Source organism: Trichosurus vulpecula, chromosome 6 (assembly GCF_011100635.1).
Source record: "Trichosurus vulpecula isolate mTriVul1 chromosome 6, mTriVul1.pri, whole genome shotgun sequence".
Lineage (NCBI taxonomy): Eukaryota > Metazoa > Chordata > Mammalia > Diprotodontia > Phalangeridae > Trichosurus > Trichosurus vulpecula.
Window position 1 is genome coordinate 230,126,503 of NC_050578.1, and position 19,181 is coordinate 230,145,683.

General features: G+C 40.9%; 1 protein-coding gene across 2 annotated transcripts in view; it reads left to right on the top strand.

Annotated features, from left to right (window-relative positions):
- The window catches only part of TEAD1 (TEA domain transcription factor 1), a 309,672-nt gene that overhangs the window by 229,842 nt on the left and 60,649 nt on the right, over positions 1 to 19,181 (top strand). The window contains exons 6-7 of one of the 2 annotated variants that reach the window (XM_036763073.1): positions 16,756 to 16,767; positions 17,537 to 17,671. In XM_036763073.1, coding sequence (XP_036618968.1) covers positions 16,756 to 16,767; positions 17,537 to 17,671 — 147 coding nt within the window. The remainder of the gene's footprint in view (positions 1 to 16,755; positions 16,768 to 17,536; positions 17,672 to 19,181) is intronic. The other variant, XM_036763074.1, reaches the window with a different exon arrangement.

Sequence of the window (19,181 nt, forward strand, 5' to 3'; positions counted from 1 at the left end):
GTTGGAGAATGCAGCCTTTCCCCCCTAGATTACCCACCTGCTATTTTGTTTTGGAAATTCAAAGAGATTTTGTTTTAGTATATAGGGAGAAAGTTCACTTCCAAATCCACATACCTCATTTGGCCAATATTTCACCTATAGTTGCCTGAGACTCTTTGTGGAGTTTTTTGACTTTCCCAGAAATTAAATAAATCATGTTTTTGTTCTAGCTAAAAAGCAAAAAAAAAAAAAAAAAAGTAATTTTACAGTACTAAGTGGTGAAACTCTGTCAATGCTTACCAGAATCCTGGAACTTCATTATATAAATAACAGGCTGGCTTTGTCATAGGCCTACTTGTTCTGAGCATTTGGTTTTCCATATGCAATGGGCAGCATGCTGGCAAGCATGTATGGCTGATGGTGGCTGGCTTTTTTAGCTGCGCTGGCTGAACAGTTGTGTTGTTGAAGAACTAAGACAACTTTGTAGTTACTGCTTTTTAACAAGGGGATGCTCTCCTACATACAGATGTGGCCATCCTAAGTGGTGACTGGCCCTCCCAGTCTGTGAGCCACCGAATTAAAGATGTTCACATAATTCAAAGATGCTTCATTCCTATTCCCCACGTGAAATGTTATGAATGCTTCCCCTGCACTTTCTTCCTATTTGAGGCTCACTCTCTGTAGAGCAAAGCTAAAGTCTAAGCAGTCCTCTCCTGTTTGGGAGCTATATTTCTGCCTTGTTCTTCTTTTTAAGCAACCTTTCTAGATAGGGAAGGGGAAGGGGAGGTGGGGAGCATGGGGTAGGGGTCCATTGCCATTGGGACTTTGTTCGATAGATGTCCTTTGTGAATTCTTTCAAAAATAAAATAAAACTACCCCATTCACACTTATTAGCATTGCCCCCATCCTTCCTGCTTCTCTCCAGGTAGCAAATTTACAGGCTTATAAAACTTTGGTTTGAGTGGGGAAGAGGGATGGAATGGGGAGAATTGATTTGGGAAGACTGAGCAGAGTTTAGCTAACCTTGGGTATCAGATTTGTTTTTAATTAGCCAATGTTAATTGTATTTAATGTTCAGGAGACTCAATAAAACTTAGACCCTACTAAGTGGTGAGCCTGCTTTCAAAGTTCTTACCATCTAAGAGGGCATTTAAGATACTTATGAGTAGTAGAGAGTGGTATAAGAGCTCAGAGAAAGCTTAAGGTCATTTTTGGTTAAGGTGTTCATAGCCAGCTTCAGGAAGGAGGGAGGGCCTGTTTCAGCTGGGCCTGGAGAAGTGGTTAGGATTTTGACAGATGAGGAGGGGACTTTCCAGGGAGAGGTTTCTTGCAGGCTGAGAACTCTAGTTACCTGTGGGATAACCTATGTAGGTAATGCCCACTGCTTCATTGCAATCTGCTGTACACTTCAGTGCCCTAATTTTATGAGTCAAAATGCATTTTAAACCTAAAACATTACAGTTCTTCCACTAAATGAAGCTGGTACCATGTTGATTACTATTACTACTACTACCACCACCATTACTACTACTGCTACCACCACCACCACCAATAATGGTAACACATCTCTATGGTACTCTTAAGGAGGTGGTTCTCAAACTTTTTGACCTCAGGATCCCTTTATACTTCTAAAATTATTGAGGGCTCCAAAGAGCTTTTGTTTATGTGGGTTATATCAATTGATATTTATGGTATTAGAAATTAAAATGGATAAAATCTTAAAGCAGTTGTTTATTAATTCATTTAAAATAACTAAAATAAACCCATTACATGTTATGATAAATAATATATATTTTATCAAAAATAACCATTTTCTAAAAGAATTTGTTGAGAAGAGTGGCATTATTTTACATATTTTTGCAAGCTACTTTAATGTCTGTCTTAATAGAAGACAGCTGCATTCTCATACTTGCTTCTGCATTCAATCTGTTGCAGTTTTTTTTTGGTTGAAGAATATGAAGAAAATCTGGCCTTACACAGATATGTATTTGGAAGAAGGAAGAGTATTTTAATAGTCAAATATCATTATAGTATTATTATGAAAGTCATTTTTAATTCACAAGACCCCTTGAAAAAGTCTTGGGATTCCCAGGGGTCTCTAGACTTTAAGAAATGCTCCTTATATTATACAACCATATGATATCGATGAGTGGTACGACTAGAGTTGCCTTAATTTTACATCTTAGTAAGCAAGCATTTGGGAAGTGGATAAACTGAAGGAAGGTATAAATGTCAATACTTTATGCAGCTATGTTTCACAACTCTCTGGTTTTAGAAGCAGAGAAGTTATAGCAACTGACTTCCTTTTGGATATTACTAAAGACAGCGCCCAGTAGTGATTGTGATAATATTCAGTATGAATATGTTATAAATCCCACAGGATCAAAACATAGCTTCCATAATTCCATGATTTCAAATAGGTTTAGATATATTGTCTTTTATATGCCCTAACCCATTATCATTGGAGTTGCCCTCAGATTGGTTTTTTCAGTCATAGAAATGAGCTTGGTGATCTAGTCCGAGGGTAGGAGAACCTTCGACCTTGAGGCCACATGAGCCACAAAGGGCTGTACTTGAGGCCCTAGAGGGCCACATGTGGCCTAGAGGCCGCAGGTTTCCCACCCCTGACCTAGTCTCACTTTTCCATTCAGTTTCTTCAGTGTCTAAGGATGAGAATTTGTAGCTGGTTACAACGCTTTCCTTTGTTACTGGCAATTGGGCCTTCATGAATAATCCAGGTCATAGATCAAACCTGTGACTTTGGTCCCCTTGGTCCTGTACTCCACCTAGCTAAATCAATACACAGCAGACTTTGATAAGCCCCACAAAAAGAACCCCCAGATGGAAGTAATTTCCAAGTAATAAAGATATAAATTTAAAAGGGAGGCTCAGGAAGAAATATAGAGATAAAGGAATCCAGACTGCACAATAGAATAAGGGCTGCTGCTTATCAAAGAAGTTGGGTGGTGAGGGAGGGCATCATAGCTGTGTTGTCTGGAATTAACAAAGCCATGTCCAGTTCATAAGACCTTGAAGTGCCTTAAGACTATTCTTTGCTCTTTAACACAACTCAGAAGTCCTAGAGATTCTTTGTTTATGGACAGCTGAAAGGGCCATAGTTCTTTAGCATCTACTCAATCCCTTTCATTTCCCTTCCTTTCTACTGTTTTGAAGGAGTGATTTGTCCATACCTGGGAGGCCATACTAACTGCACTTTGTTCTGCACCGACATGCCTTCTGTTTTCTAGAGAGTCAGAAGGGTGTGGTGGAAATCTCTATGCAAAAAAAAAAAAGTAAGAAAAGTTGAAAGTTAACTTGTGGTCTGCAGATTTAACCAAACAATTAACTGGACTTTCCATAGCCACTAGGATAGAGGAGTCATTTGTGTGACTTAGAAAGCAACATTTAGTCTAACTTCCTGTTATGGAGAAGGAAGCCCACCCATGACACAGGTAGTATCAGAGGTGGGATTTTTTGAACCCAGGTCCTTTGATTGTAGAGCAGTATGCTCTTTTTCCTGTGCCAGATCTTCGGTGGAGGTTCTGTAGGGTACTATCCTAAGCTCTTATCTGCTTAACATTTTTCACATTTGCATATGACCTGAAGATATAAAGGGGGAGGGAGTTTAAGGGGGGTGGGAAAAGAGAGGAAGAGAGAGAGCTAGGGCTCTAATGGATGAAAAAAATAAGGATCTTCAAAGATCCCTATAATAGGCTGGCTGGAACAATGAGTGAAACTAACCAGATGAAATTTAATAGGGATAGATACATAAAGTCCTAAACTTGAGTTAAAAAAAAAAATCAAATTCACAAGTACAGAATGGGGGAGGTGTGATTCATGTGGTGACTGCCCAGGGGTTTTTAGTGGACTACAAGCTCAGTGTGAGTCAAAAGTGATTGATGTGTCAGCCAAAAGAGTTAATCGTTTTCAACTGCATTAATAGAATTTTAACATGTGCCGAATGGGGGAAATGGTGGTCCCGCTCGACTCTGCCTCAGTCAGATTACATCTGGAGCAGGATGGTGTTGGGTTTTGTGCTCCATGTTTTAGGAAGGTAATTGACAATTTGAAGTAGGCCCAGAGAAGAATGATCGAGATAATAAAAGGGCTTGAAGACAAGCCATGTAAGGATTGTTTCCAGAACCTGGGGATGTTTACATCAGGGAGAGAAGATTTAGCAGGGATGTGATCTAGGTCTTCAAATATTTGAAGGGTTGTCATATGGAAAAGGGATTAGGTTTGTTTTCCTTCACTCCAGAGGGCAGAAATGGTCCTGATGGGTGGAAATTAGAGGGAGACTGATTGCAGCTCAGTATTAGGAAAAACTTTGTAACAATTTAGGGGGGAAAAAGCCAAGTGAGATGCCCTAGAGAGATACTGAGTTCTCTGTTGTTGGAGGTATTCAAGGAGAGGCTTCATGATTACTTGTGGGAAAAGAGGATTCCTGCTTCAGGCATGGTTTGGACTCTTCCTATAAATTCTCTTGCAAATCTGAGACTCTGTGAAATAACTTGTAGTCCTGTCAACCTTGTTGCCCGTGATGTTCCAAACAGTGTTTGAAAAGTTAAAGAGAAGATAGGAGTTCTGTTGCAGAATCACAGAACTTTAGAGATCAAAGGGACCTCAGCCACCATCCATCTCAGTCATGGGAGAAAGTCACAATCATCCTGAATGTTCACTCATAAACCTTAAAGGACTATTAATTAATTGGACCACTTTATTACTGTGAATGTATTTTAGCTATCCTGCTGCTATTTAAGTTTGAAGTTTACAGAGTACTTGAAGCACATTATCTCATTTGCCCTTCTTAATAATCCCATGAGGTAGATACTACGGAAATTCTTACCCCTTGTTTTACTGACAAGCAAGGAGACTCACAGGTTATATACCCCCAGAGACACAGCTAGTAAACGCCAGAGCCTGGGTTCAAACCTAGGAGACGTGGCAGGATTTCACAACAGAAGAGCACACTGAGTCTGGTCTCAGAGGCCTTGGGTTCTGTTCTCAGGGTCTGCCACTTGCTCCCTGTGTGACATTGGGCAAGTTTACTAACATCTCCGGGCCTCAAGTCCCTCTGTAAAGTGAAGACTCACACAAGGAGATGTCTAAGGGCCCTCCCAGTTTTAAATTTATGATCCGTATAACCCGGTGATTATAACCACAGGGTCACAGTATAACCAGGTCCTTTGTCCCTTGAATTTGTGGTCTTTTCTCATCTCCACACACTGCCTCTCTAACATACATTAAAATCCTTAGGGTTCTGAAAGGGGGCCGGATGGGCCACATGCTTAGGATAGTTCCTATCTTCTGCACCGCTGCCAAACAGCAAAGACCCCAAAACAATTGTATGGGATCGTAGGGTTGTTTTTATTGGGAGTGGATGTGGGAGGAGGGTAGTGCTGGTAGGATAGGAAGCGAAAGGAATGAGCATTTATTAAGTACCTACTATGTTCCAGATACTGTGCCAGGGGCTTTACAAATATTATCTCATTTGGGTGTTTTATACACATTTACATTAAAAAGCAGAAAGGTCATTGGGCAACAGAAAAATTTAGAGACAGTTCAGATCAGGGTCCCTGCCTCATGGTATGTGCCCATGCATGAACTATACATTTTAAATTAATGTTCATTTCCTTGCCTTCCTATTCTAAGTGATGTTCCAAAGACCTTGGGGAAAGGCATCTTTCATATAAAGAAAGCCCCATGTGCCAGACCCTATCATTGCTGACAGAAGTAAAGCCTGAGTGAAAACCAGTGTGCTGCCTGAGAAATCACCACCTGTTTTTAATTTTGAGAATTGTTCCCACCTTCCTTGTCTCCTTATCCTCACCTTATTAGGTCAGTGTCTTCTTGACAGATTTAAGAAACTTATCTAGAAACTTCAAAAAGTAACTTCCAGGTACTAACTAACCTCCATCTGCTAGATAAGGCCATTCAAATCCAATTGGACAGGTATCTGCTGTGTGTCAGGCATTGTTACTAAGTACTGGAGATACCAGCCCCTGCCCTCTAGGAGCCTACATTCTATCAGACATAACAACAACAAAATAATAATATATACACAATATATGCAGATAGATACTAAGTCCTTGGTAGGGGAAGGCTTAACAACTGGGAAGGGATAGGAAAGGAAGGTCTTATATTTTCTGGTTCTGTTCTGATAGAACATGGGACCTGGAGTTGGAGTCAGGAAGACATAAGTTCAAATCTGGCCTCAAACGCTTGCTAGCTGTGTAACTCTGGGCAGGTCGCTTAACCCGTCTGCCTCAGTCTCTTCAACTGTAAAATGGGGCTCATAATAGCATTGTTGTGTGTATTAAATGAAATAATATTTTCAAAGCATTCAGAACAGTGCCTGGCACATTTTGTTATCGGTGTCATTCAGTCATTTCATTCGTGTCAGATTCCTTGTGACCCCATGTGAGATTTTCTTGGCAAAGATACTGGAGTGGTTTGCCAGTTCCTTCTCCGGATCATTTTATACATGAGGAAACTGAGGCAAACAGGTTGAAGTGACTTGCCCAGGGTCACACAGCTAGTAAGTTTCTGAGGGATTTGAACTCAAATCTTTCTGACACATAGTAGGCATTTGATAAATGTTCTTTCCTTCTCTTCTTACTCTATCCATAAATTTTGAGGTTTCTCCTCTTTGGTTCTTTGTTAGACTATTTATCATTAAGAATAACCGGTGTCTCATTCCATTGGTCAAAATTCTTCTCCACGACTTGACTAGTGCATAAATTAATTCAATGCGAAGTTATACATGACAGTTATATGAGACTTCATGCCGTCTTGGGGAGGGAGGGGGGAGGGAGGGGAGAAAAACTGGAACTCAAAACTATGTAGAACCGTGCGTGGTAAACTAAAAATAAATAAAGAAATTTATTAAAAATAAAAAGAATAACTGGTGTTTCTAGTACGAGGGAAAAGGGTGGGTTGATGGTAGGCGGTGCTGGACTATTGTAAGAGCCTAGCTCCTTCAGGGTACTTTCCCTTGCTTTCAATGACTGTGTGAACAGCATTGTTGAAGACCACCAACTTCAGATAGATTTTTGTCCATGAAGCTGCTCCCTGCTCCTTCTTTGATAATGTCGTCACTGTCCTTTAGAAAGTTTACCTAAGGCTCAGGTAAAATTACAGGTGGGGAAGGCTTTTTCTCACTACTAACAACAGCCTTGGTTCATCTTAGAAAACAGTAGTATATATGTCTGGGGTTGGACAGAGTCCAGCCTTGAAGAAAAGACCGGACTTGTTGGAATTACGTCATCTAGAGAAGAGAATGCCTGGCTTCAGGCCTGGGCCCCACTGACCATGTCCACTTGTCAGTGACTAATTTATGAGCTGGATGTTCTCGTTCTCACCCCAGGCCAGCTTCTTCATTTAGTCTCGCACGCTGGCCTTTGTGAATTGATTTCTGAACAGACCTTTCATTGCATTTCTGCCCAGCAAAGAGCTTATGGTCTGGATTATTTATTTCATTCTCTTTGGGAGTCCGGCAAGTTTCAACTTGAGCATTGCTGAAATCCAGGCCACTTAAGTCCACTCACCCCAAAAGGACCGTCAGGGGATGAGTGCATCCTTCCACATAATGTGAGTCCTTCTCAGAAGCTCTAGAGTACTGTGGCATGCAAGACAAGTCAATAAACATTTATTAGGCACCTGATGTGTATTTGGCACTCTGCTAAAAGCTGGGGATATATATACAAATAAAAACAAAGAAGGTCTCTGTCCTCAAAGAGCTCACAATCCAATGGGAAGACGACAACACACAAAAAAGAAGCTAAAATGCGAGGCAGAAGAAACCTGAAACAAGATTCATGGTTGTTCACCCCTTCGCTTTCAACCTGGAAAGTAGATGTCTCATAGGTCAATGGTTTTCAGAAATCGGGAAGACATAAGTAATTTCTCTACTACTATGTCACACATACCTCCTTGTCACTGCTGTCACCTAGGATTTTTCTAAAATTTGATGGCACTACAGTATAATTGGATTTAAAGAATGTCAGCGTTCTCCTTTGGGATGAAGAGAGATGTGGCAGTACATCATTGGACCAATGCAGCATTTGAATCAAAAGGTCTTCCTCTACATATCTGAGTAACTCTAATTTTAAAAAATTAACCAAATCCTACTTTTCTCATTCCCAAAAAGAAAACTGAGTTGCCGGTGATGCTTCCTTATTGGTGATGTAGGCATTCCTTATTTACTTAGTTATATTTATTGGTGGCATAGGCAGTCCTCTCAGTTCATATGTTTGTGTAGTATAGATGGGTTCCAAGTGTTTGGGGACCTGAATTGTACGTTTCACATTGACGTTTCCCTTGCCAAGTCCAGTACTGTTGATTCAGTTCAACAAGCATTTGTTAGGCACCTTCTTTGCATAAGGCACCATCATGAGTTTTCTTGGTGATATGTAAATCTCTCCTCTCAAATTAGTACATGGTGAGCCCTCTATGTAGCTTAATCTGTAACCTGACTTAGTTTACCTATTTGCTTGTTCAGTTGTTTCAGTCATGTCTGATTCTTTGTGACCCCATTTGGTAAAGATACTACAGTGATTTGCCATTTCCTTCTTCACCTCATTATACAGATGAAGAAACTGAGGCAAACAGGGTCACCCAGCTAGTAAGTGTCTGAGGCCAGATTTGAACTCAGGAAGGTGAATCCTTTTGGCTCCAATCTCGGGACTCTATCCACTGTGCCACCTACCTGCCCAGTTTACATACAGAGGTTTGTCCCTTTAAGGGGTAGATGAGATTATGGCTTTGCTCAGCTAAGTTTGTTTCACTTTTGTGACGTTGAATGAAACACGGGATTATGATTTTGTAACACTCATGGCCTCCCTACACTTGTTTTCTGTTGTAAGTCTAAGTCCCCTAGCTTATAGCCACTGATGTTATTCAAAATGATTTGGCACGAGCAGCAGAGATTAGAAAGATGCCATTGAGGATAGAAAGATGCCATTGAGGATCGAGGAGCAGCCTCACCATGAGTATGTTAGCACCAAAGTGAGGATTGTACAACATTAGACCCATGGGACAAAACATAGATTGAATTGAGTGATCCCCATATTTTAACCTTGCTCAGCCTTTGGGTTCTAAGCTCAGTGATGACACTTCTCCTTCTTCCTCATTAAAATGTCTCCCAATCGAGATTGGTTAACTCTTACATGTAAATTGTTCTGCTACTGTCTATAAAAGTAGGCCGGAGCTTGGAGATGCCAGTAAACTCGTGTGTGTTTGTGTGTGTGACACACATACATACATATACATACACACAAATATACATATGACTATATATGTATATATTTGGGGAGAGAGAGCGCATGCCCCACTCCAACTGCTTGATGCCTTGGGGTGCCAGTAAACTCCCTTTTGTCTTCACATACACACGTGTTACCACTATGTATGTATATGTGGAGACAGGGTGGGGGGGGGAGAGAGGGAGAGAGAGGGAGGACATTTTGGGTGATTGGGAAGATCCTTCTCCAGTAGGTGGGATTTGAGCTAAGTCTTAAAGCACTTCAGGAGAACAGAGAGGCTAGGTTTTTCAGAGAATAGCGTTGGGACTTGGAGTCAGGAAGATCTGAGTTCAAATCCTATCTCTGACACTTAACTGGCTTTCTGGCCAGGGGCAGGTCATTTAAACTCCCTAGGGCTCAGTCTTCTCTGAAATAAGAAGAATCATAGCACTTTCCTCAGAAGGTTGTTATGATGATCAAATGCATTATGTGATGTAAAGGGCTTTGCAAACTTTGCAAGGCTATATGCATGCTATAATTAAGAGGTAGAGGTGATTCTGCAGAGTATTCCGTGGGGGGGGGGGGGGGGGGGGAAGTCACCCAGTGTTGCTAGAATGTTGAGTCTGTGGAGGAGAGGAGAGTAAGGTATAAGAAGTTGGGAAAGGTAGGAAGAGGTCAGGTTGTGGTCGTCACTTGAAGAGGTATCTATCTTCTTTGGCACCCAAATGAGTGCTAGGACCAATGGGGAGAAATTGTGGGGGGCAGGATGTTACTATGTGAGGAAGAATATTCTAACATTTAGCACTTGCCTAAAGGGGACCAGGATGCCTCCTGAGTCAGTGAGCACTCCCCTAGAAGTGTTCAAGTGAAGGCCAGAACGGCCTCTCCAAACAGTGAAGCCCCACGCGGTCCAGAGCTCCTTCTGGCTCTCAGATTTTTTGAAGAGATCCAGAAGGTGAAGGCAAGATGTTTTGAGAGCCAAACTCAAGCTGCTGCCTGCAGGTATCTCTGAGATACTAAATTTTAACAGTCAGGTAAAAAAAAAAAATCCACCTGCAGGAAGATATTCCCCAGATAGTGGGTTAATGGAAGCTTTTCTTTGGCATCCATTGTTAATATTAATTTGAATCTGGGGTCCCAGACTCATTACCGGAAAGCGGTTCAGCATGCCTGCAGCTCTCATGTCCTGGTCTGACAATTCTTTATAATGTGCCCCACAATGATATTTTAAAAAACATTGTTGACAATTACAGAAGGCTAAATATAGTTCTGTACCTTTTAAAATGAACAATGATAAAAAGCCTTGAACATTTTTCTTTGATGTGAATGGAGTCTTTGGGCATTTTGAAATACAATCAGATGAATTAATTGCTGCTCATTAGACACCCAGTCAGGAGAGTCCTGAATGGGCATTCTTTCCTTGGCCAGCCCTGCTAGACTGAAATAGCCAGCTTTTGTATTTATTCCCCTCTTCTCTAATAATAAGCAAATTAGAGATCATGGCTAGGGGAAAAACATTCAGGTTCTCTCTGTCCTTTGTTGAGAACAATGATATATTTTTGTGGTCTCTTTATCCTTTTGGGGCTACAGTTAATAATTACCAAGTTTATATGAATCAATATGTAGTGTATAACTAGATACTGTAGCTGCAAAATTATTTATTAAGGAAGCATTTTGTGTTTATTTTTTTCCTTTTCATTTAAGCCTTTTTTGCAAGCAAATTCTTGCCTTCCTAGTCCCACATCAGACTTTCTATTGCTAGGAAGAGTGTCTTATGTTGAGAAAGTAATTCTTTAGTACTGACAGCTGTTGGATTTGTGGACTCCTGCTATCCTGAATTTTTCTGTGATGCTTTAGTGAAAATCTTTATGAAAAGCAGCTTTTAAAAATCATTTTATGGTACTAGCCCAGTTTTGAATGGTATTTGGAGTAATTTGACTTCTGCTTTTGATTTAATTATATTTTATACATATTTATGCAAACATTCATTAACTTCCCTTTTTTGTATCTTCTCCCTGGATTGTCCCCTGCAATCCCTTCCCCCATTTCCCACCCCCCCCCCATTGAAATCTGGAGAAAGGAGAAAAAATTTGTAATATCTAGTATATGGTTTATTAAAAGTCTGTTGTGCAGAAACACTTTGGACTTGCCATATGTTCTTGAAACGTTAGGAAGTAATGCATTCGGACCTCCTTCCCAGCATTTCTATTACATGTCGAAATTGTGCAAATAAATTCTCCAGAAATTCGAAATACAGAATGGGGGCAGCCAGTGGAACACCACATTATAGCCACAGCTGAACTCTGCTTTATAAAATATGAATGTCAAGTTTACTTTGTAACAAATACATTTTGAAAAGCTCCATCCGAGGAGTTTGTAGGTGACTCCGGCTGGACTTGACTGCCCATGATTAGATCGGAACGGTCACTGGAAGTAGCTGTGTTTCCAAGATTGTGTAGAAGACAAAGTACGCGGGTCGAACAATTCATAGTCCCTTCCTCTTCTGAAAATTCAGCATCTTGGGGCTGTCATCTTGGTGGGTTTCCCAAACCTCACAGTGCCTTCTAAAAATCCCCCATGCCCACTCCAGCCCCTAGGTTAGGCAGGGCCCTGGTACTCCTTCCTGTGGCTGCCCAGTGTGCCCAACAATTACACACACACTAGTGCAGGATTTCCAGGCCATCACCTCATATTGACATTTGGTCAGGGTTTCCACAGAAAACTTACGACTCTTCCTTGCTGCTAATTTCTGCAGCTGTGTGGACTGAGGAACTTTCAGCCAGCCATTCAGAATGGGCTTATCCAGACCTTAACTGGGAAAAGTTGCCTCTTCCTTTGAAAAAATAAAATAACTGCCTAAATTTATTCTATTTTCTCAAATGATCAGCCGCCGTAGAGCTCAAGAATGCAGGTTGGTGATATTCTTTCAGGGCTACAAAACATGCCATTTACCCCCAGATCTGAAATAGACATGTTTACCATGGCTTGTTGACTGCCAGGCCACCTGGGTCGGCCTCCTTCTCTTCTAGAGCAAGCAGTGCCTTCAGTCTCCTGAGTTTGGTGCGAATATCTCACTCTCTTTATTCTGTTCTAGGCTGCTACCTCTCAAATCTATGCATCTATCTCTGGACTTTGTAAAGTGTATTAGGTGCTTCATGTATTATCAGAGTCACCATCCTTTCCCTGCTTTTTGTTCAACATTCTTAACCCTATAGCCCAGTTACCTCATTACTGAAGTAACTTCCCAGGGCTGTTGGGAAGAAAGTACTATTAAAATGTCAGGTACTCTGTTATTGTCCCAGCCTTAGTGGGAGGTAGCCTCTGTATCCACACCAGATGTATAAGCCACCATTCCCGTTCTGCACACCTTTTTCCCCTGCCCCAGTTCTGTTCCTGCAGTATCCCCAGGTGGTGCTTGGTTTTTTTCACGAGGTTCTGTGAAATTCTCAAAACAATATTAAATTTATTCTAATTTTAAAAAAAATTTTTTTTGAGTTCCGGATTCTTTCCTTCCAGGTTCTCCCCCACCCATTGAGAAGGCAAGAAATAGGATACCCCTTATGCATTTGAAGTCATGCAAAGCATATTTCCACATTAGACATGTTTATTCTAATTTTCAAAATAAATCAGTGCTATGGAAGAGCAAGGAGATTTTTACAAAATTAAATAAGCAGTAATAAAATATATCTCACTTTGCTAAAGGTTGGGAATAACTTGTATAAATCATCTGGCCTTTTAAGGCCAGCTCCAACATGGTCCAGAGAGAATCTCTCCCCAGGAGATTAACTTTCTTTCTACTCTTGGCCCTTCTGTTTGCAAAATAAGAAAAAAATGAAGAGACATCAGAATGGAAAGAAATGCTGATGCTCTCCCAATAGCAAACAGTCAGTCATTAAATATCTATTAAGTGCCCACTGTGTTCCAGGCACTGAGGATACAAAGACAAAACTGGAAGGATGCCTACCTTCAAGTAATTTATAATCTGCGAAGGTGGACAATATGTACATATGTTCAATATGTATATGTGTATATGCAAAGTATATGCAGATAGATATAACCGCAACGTCAACTTAGCAAAATTAACTTAACAAAGTATACGCAGACACATATGACAGCAGTGTTAACTTAGCAAACATGGATTTGCTTAAAAGAAGGGAACAATATTTATGGGACCATGAATTCAGAACTTGGAAGGACCTAAGGCATCATCTGGTCCAACTTGCTCTTTTTCCTGATGTAAAAACTGAGGTTCAGAGAAGGAGGTTGATTTGCCTAAGGGGGCACAGCTAGTGAGAAGCTGAAATAGAACTGAAAGTCTCCTACCTAGGGTGTCATGATCGTTTGATCACCCCAAACTTCCTTTGATATATTGACTTTGAACATTTTTGTTAGGTCCTTGGTGTGTATGAAATGGAGCAGGGTTGGGTGGGGTATGTCAAGAGGAGATTATGAAACTTGGGTTTTTATTATGAAAGCATAATGTATCACAATCTGCAAAAGTTGATGTGGTGCAGAAGAGGGAAAAGAATGTTTTACCAAAATATAAAATTAAAAATTCATTCAATAGTCCCCCAAAATATTTGTCATTTTAAGCTAGTGTACCTTCACATGATGATGCAGTGCCTTCCATACAATATGGACTAAGTATTTGTTGAATAAATGAATGAAAAAATGAGCAAATGTACTACTTATATAATAAAACCAGTCTTGAAAACAAGAGAACTGCTCTTAATTTGGAATTTTTTCCCTCATTGGCAAGGAGTCACATTCTAAAGCCCTTAGGCACCGGGGATTCCTCTAGTCATCAAGATTCCAACCCCTATGTGAAATTCCCTGGCCTGCTCCAGGACGGATCCAAATCCTTGTGTTCTATGGAGGCAACTTAATAAGAAAGAGATGCCTATACTGTTTATGAGAGCTCCTAGGGCTGAAGTAGCTACCAGTAACTGTGCTGGCAGATGCCTACCCAGTGGAGTCTGTGCTTTTGTTTAAACTGGATTCAAGAATTTTTCCAGAGAGGCAGTGGGAAAGATGTCGTCAGAGAGATGTCCGATCCAAAAAGAAGGTGGGCTAATCAGGTGGCAGGCACATCAGGCAGCAAGCAAGCCTACATGCTTCACTGGTATCCATACAATTTCAAGGAAACTAGAGAAAAGACCCCAAGACATGGTTCCCCAGTAGAGGATTCGCGGTAGGAAATTGACCAGTCGATGGATGAGAGGGCATGGATGGTATATAGAATGAGATGCCAGAGGCCTTCCTCTCTTCCTTCCCATTGATGAGATCAGAGATCCATTGAAGGAACCCAAGAGTAACAAGAATAACCTAGTGAACATTTCTCTTTCGTTGAGTGATCGGTTGTTTGGGCCTATGATTCTACAGTGTGAAGAGTTTGCAGTTGGAAAAAGTAAGAAGTTTATAGTTTATCAATCTTTCTGCATCAAAGATCCATCATTCAGTCAACGAGCATGGCTAACAACTCAACGAATACTTAATAAATAGTAAGCCCGTTTGTCCAATTGTGTCTGACCCTGTGACCCAGTGGATCATAGCACACAGTGCATGGGGTTTTCTTGGCGAAGATACTGGTTTGCCATTTCTCTAGTAGGAGGTGAAATGACTTTCCCAAGGTCACACAGCTAGTAAGTACCTGAGGCTGGATTTGAACTCAAGTCTTCTTGACTCCAGGCCTAGCACTGTATCCATTGAGCCACCTAGTAAGCCTCTACTATTTGTAAATTGAGAGGCATTGTGTCATAATAATACTAATAATAATTATATTTTATTCTAACACTGATAATTTATACAGCTGTTTAATGTATATACAATTTTATATACATATGTATGTACATATATAAATATATAATATAGATTCATACACATATATCTATATATAGATGTATAAAATCTCATTTGATATTCACAGCTCCTCCTTGAGGTAGATGCTCTTACCATACCCATTTTACAGCTGAGCAAGCCATGGCTGATAGGGTTAAGTGACTGGGTCACATAGCTAGTAAGTGTCAGAGATGGGACTTGAATGCAGGTAGTCTTAATTCCTGGTTCAGATACTGCCAATGACACATACTGGATTTGAGCAAGTCACTTAAACTTTTTAGTGCCTCAAGCAATTCCAAGACTAAGTTCCTGAAGAATTGTTGATGTGTATCCTGGGTCTGGATTTAAAAAAAAAAGTTCAAGTATTAAATGAGACATTGGAAATGATATAATAACAACCACAAGACTGGAAAGGACAAAGTGTTGTAGGCTACTAAAAACTGAAACTCAGAAAAGACAGTTCCCAGGGAAGGAGGAGTCTTCAAACATGATCACTAAGACATTGAGATCTAGAATTCTGGGGCCTCTTTAACCATAAATCAACAGTAGACCCTGAGGCCATATCTGCACAGTGTTTATCCAGCACAGTTACATCATCATGATGGTTCTGACTTATCAAAAAAAAAGGGCAAATCACGTTTGATATCCTTTGTTTATGAAGGTAGGGATGGATGTGTTTTAGAAAGATTTTTATCCAAAAATGATTTTTAAAAAAGCAATTACAGGCTTCAGGAATCAAACTCCAGTTAGATGGGATGGATCTTGTTGCGTGCAGATAAGAAGCCAGCGAGGTGTTACTGTTTGCTCTGACTTGCAGATACAGCCCCGATGGTTGTCTGGTAGCTTTTTATTTCATCTTGTTCAGACTACCCAGTGGATCATGCCAGTTGTGACACAGCACTCAGGGTGTTCATCTGTGGTGGTTCCACAGCTTTGGTTCAGTCTGTAAACATTTCTGTGACGTCTGTCTCAGCTTGTACTGGGTTCCTTGACCTGAAGCCACAGCTTGCCGTACTCCCTTTAATTAGGAGTGACAGCTTCGTACATGGCCATAAACTGGTTTTGTTTTCCCTGTCATCGTGTGATTGCTGCTTTGATGTGTGGAAAGGAATGAATCCGTCTCTCGTCGCTGAGTTTCTCTGGGTGGATGGCACACGGATTCAGGTGCCACGGGAATGTGTGTTTTACCTGCAAGTTTCTCTTCTTGCCTGGTGCTTGTACATAAATTCTATTAACTGTTAATAGCACATTCACCCAGAAGAAGTGATCCTTCCTGTGTTTGCCCATGGCGACCAAGTATAAATTGCCTTCCCTTTGGTAGCAGGAGTTGCTTGCTGACAGGAGGACTTTGATTGCTTTCCCATTTGGGCTTCTAATAGACTCTATTATCTGTATTTGGGGTAAAATAAACTACAAAATCAACCTGAGACTTTCTTTGTTATGTTGGGGGAGGAGGCTGGGGTAACCATTTTTTGATCACTCTCTGGGTGAATACCTAAATTGTCTGTTCTGACACATGGGGAAGCTTATTTTTATATGTATTTTATACCCTAATATATGCATGTATGTCCGCATACATACATAGGTACATGCATACATGCTGTGTACATAAATGTATATATACTATTTTTATTGAAGAAAAACAAACCGTGCTGTTGTACCACAACCATTTTAACAAACTGTTTGTTATTGTATCCAGGTAACAAGCATGGTAAGTATTTTCATTAAACCAAGTATTATATACTTGAGCTATGCTTGGCAGACTTTTTGGCTAGCTTTGACTGTATCTTCAGCCTTTGCTGTTTTCTAAAAGGAGCATTTGAAAGTTGGCATTACTACACATGCTTTCAGCTTTAAAGGAAACACGTCTGGTGTGTCTAAGAGAGCATGCCCCTCCCCTGCCCCCCTGAGCATGTCTGCCAGTTTGCTTAGACAAATGACCTTGCATTATGCTTCTGGCCTTCTTCACCACTAGTTCTTTTAACCAGTGTTTCAGCATTCCACCTGAATTCAGGACCCCTTGTGTTTGTGAGAAGTGTGTGAAGATAACCTATAATTCCAACCTGTCCTTCCCAGGGCTTGACTTATGGGCCCCAAACCTTATTAGGACCCTTGGCCAATGTGCCCAGAAATAGACGGCCTCCCCACGCCCCCTTCTTCAGCAGATCAGTAACTGAATTTTCACCTCAGGAGTTGAAAAACATATTGCTCATTCTCATTTTGAATATATTAAAAACAAGGAAAAAAATATAAACACAAAAGTATTTGTATAGTTGGGTATCAGAAAAAAACCTTTGTTATCAAGGTGGGTTAAGTAGAGTTGAGCCTTCTGGCTGTATTTATCTATGCATGGTTGCTTTGTTTTGGGCATTTTTGGTGGCTTTTACATTTTAGTTTAAGTGCTAATAGCTACAGCTGTTCTAAGCTGATGGTTAGATTGTCGCCTTGTATTAAGACAGTGTGTAACTGTCACATTAAAGGATCAGACAGCGAAGGATAAAGCATTGCAGCACATGGCGGCCATGTCATCGGCCCAGATAGTCTCAGCGACGGCCATTCACAACAAGCTGGGACTGCCAGGAATCCCACGCCCCACGTTTCCTGGCGCACCAGGGGTAAGCCATTAGCTCATATCAATAAGCGTTTTTGTCCCCTCTGTGACAAGCAGGAAGCAAGAGGCAAGATCAGTAGTCTAATAGGATAGTACTAGCTCTCCCATGTAATATAAAGAAAACTTCTAGTGGTCAGACTGTACCAAGTAAAACCCATTGAGGAGCCTTTAAGGGGTCCTTTAATTTGGAACCCACCTAGAGAAGAGTTCCCCCACTGATGGAAGCTTAGAGTTATCTCTTACAAAGATCCCTTTCCAATTAAGGACTCCCTCCCTTCTTTACTGTCTTCCTCTGTGACTTAATAACTAAGTAGAGGGACAGAAAGGGGACAGGAAGCAAGATGTATCCTTGAATTTTAAGCTCTGCCTTCAGACTCACCTTCTCATACTGTTCTGAAGTTTTTCTTGATCAGCCTTTTGTGGGTACTCTTGGTGTCTAGTTGCCTTGAGCTATGGAAGCAGGGAATTCAGTTCAGTTCAGCAAACATTTATTGTGACCACTATGTGCAAGGAACTCTGTTGGGTACTGTGCATATACAGACAAAAACAATATCCCTGCCTTCAAGGAACCTATATTCTTTTGGAGGAATTCAGTTCTCATTCAGCTTGCAAGGGAGTTAGGAGTATGTGGGAGTCAAGGTGGGTGGATAACCATTCAGTAAGCATTTATTAAGCCCTTACTATGGATCAGCACCATGCTAGGCACTAGGGATGCCAGGACCAAAATGAAACAGCTTCTGTCCTCAAGAAGCTTATATTCTATCTGGAAGGGGAAGATGGAAATCTGCACATCAGCAAAAGTATGCATTGAGCCCCTACTTTGTATGCAGAATTACACTAGGTTCTGTGAGACATGAAAGTTTATGATACATGATTCTTGCCTTTCATACAAGGGTATAGTGAGAGGGGATGTTGAATAGGAGATGGGGGCCAGATTTGTAGAGGGAGACAAATGTCAAACACAAGAGTCTGGGCTTATCTGGGGGTAGAGGGAGTGGAAGGGGGTACAAGTCCCAAACAATTTGGAAGCATTGTAGAGGCAAGCTAGCATCATAACACCAAGATTAGATTTTCTTTCCTAAGGACTTCCTCACCACCTAACGTTAGGTTCTTAATGTTTCTATAGAAGTCCTGCTTGCCTGCCTTATGAAAGTATAAAAGGTGGCCCTGGGTCCTCAAAAGCTAAAGTAATATAATGCTATCTTGGTCAGGTATTACCAAGCTGCAAGCGTGGACCAGTGATGGCCTATGTGTTTGTTGTTCAAGAGCTAGACTAATTGAGTGTAGAGAGAATCATCCCTGGAGGACTGATCTTGGGAGATGAATGGGGGTGGGGTGGGAGGGGACCATATCATCCCCTACTAACTGTGGTTAGTGATCTGCATTGGGTGGGGGGGGGGGGGGGAAGAGACTACTACAGTAATGTCAGGAATCACTGAAGTGTAAAAGTTTTAGCATTATAATGTGTATGTATGTTTTTCAGAAATTATTCTTAATTATTAAATATCTTAACT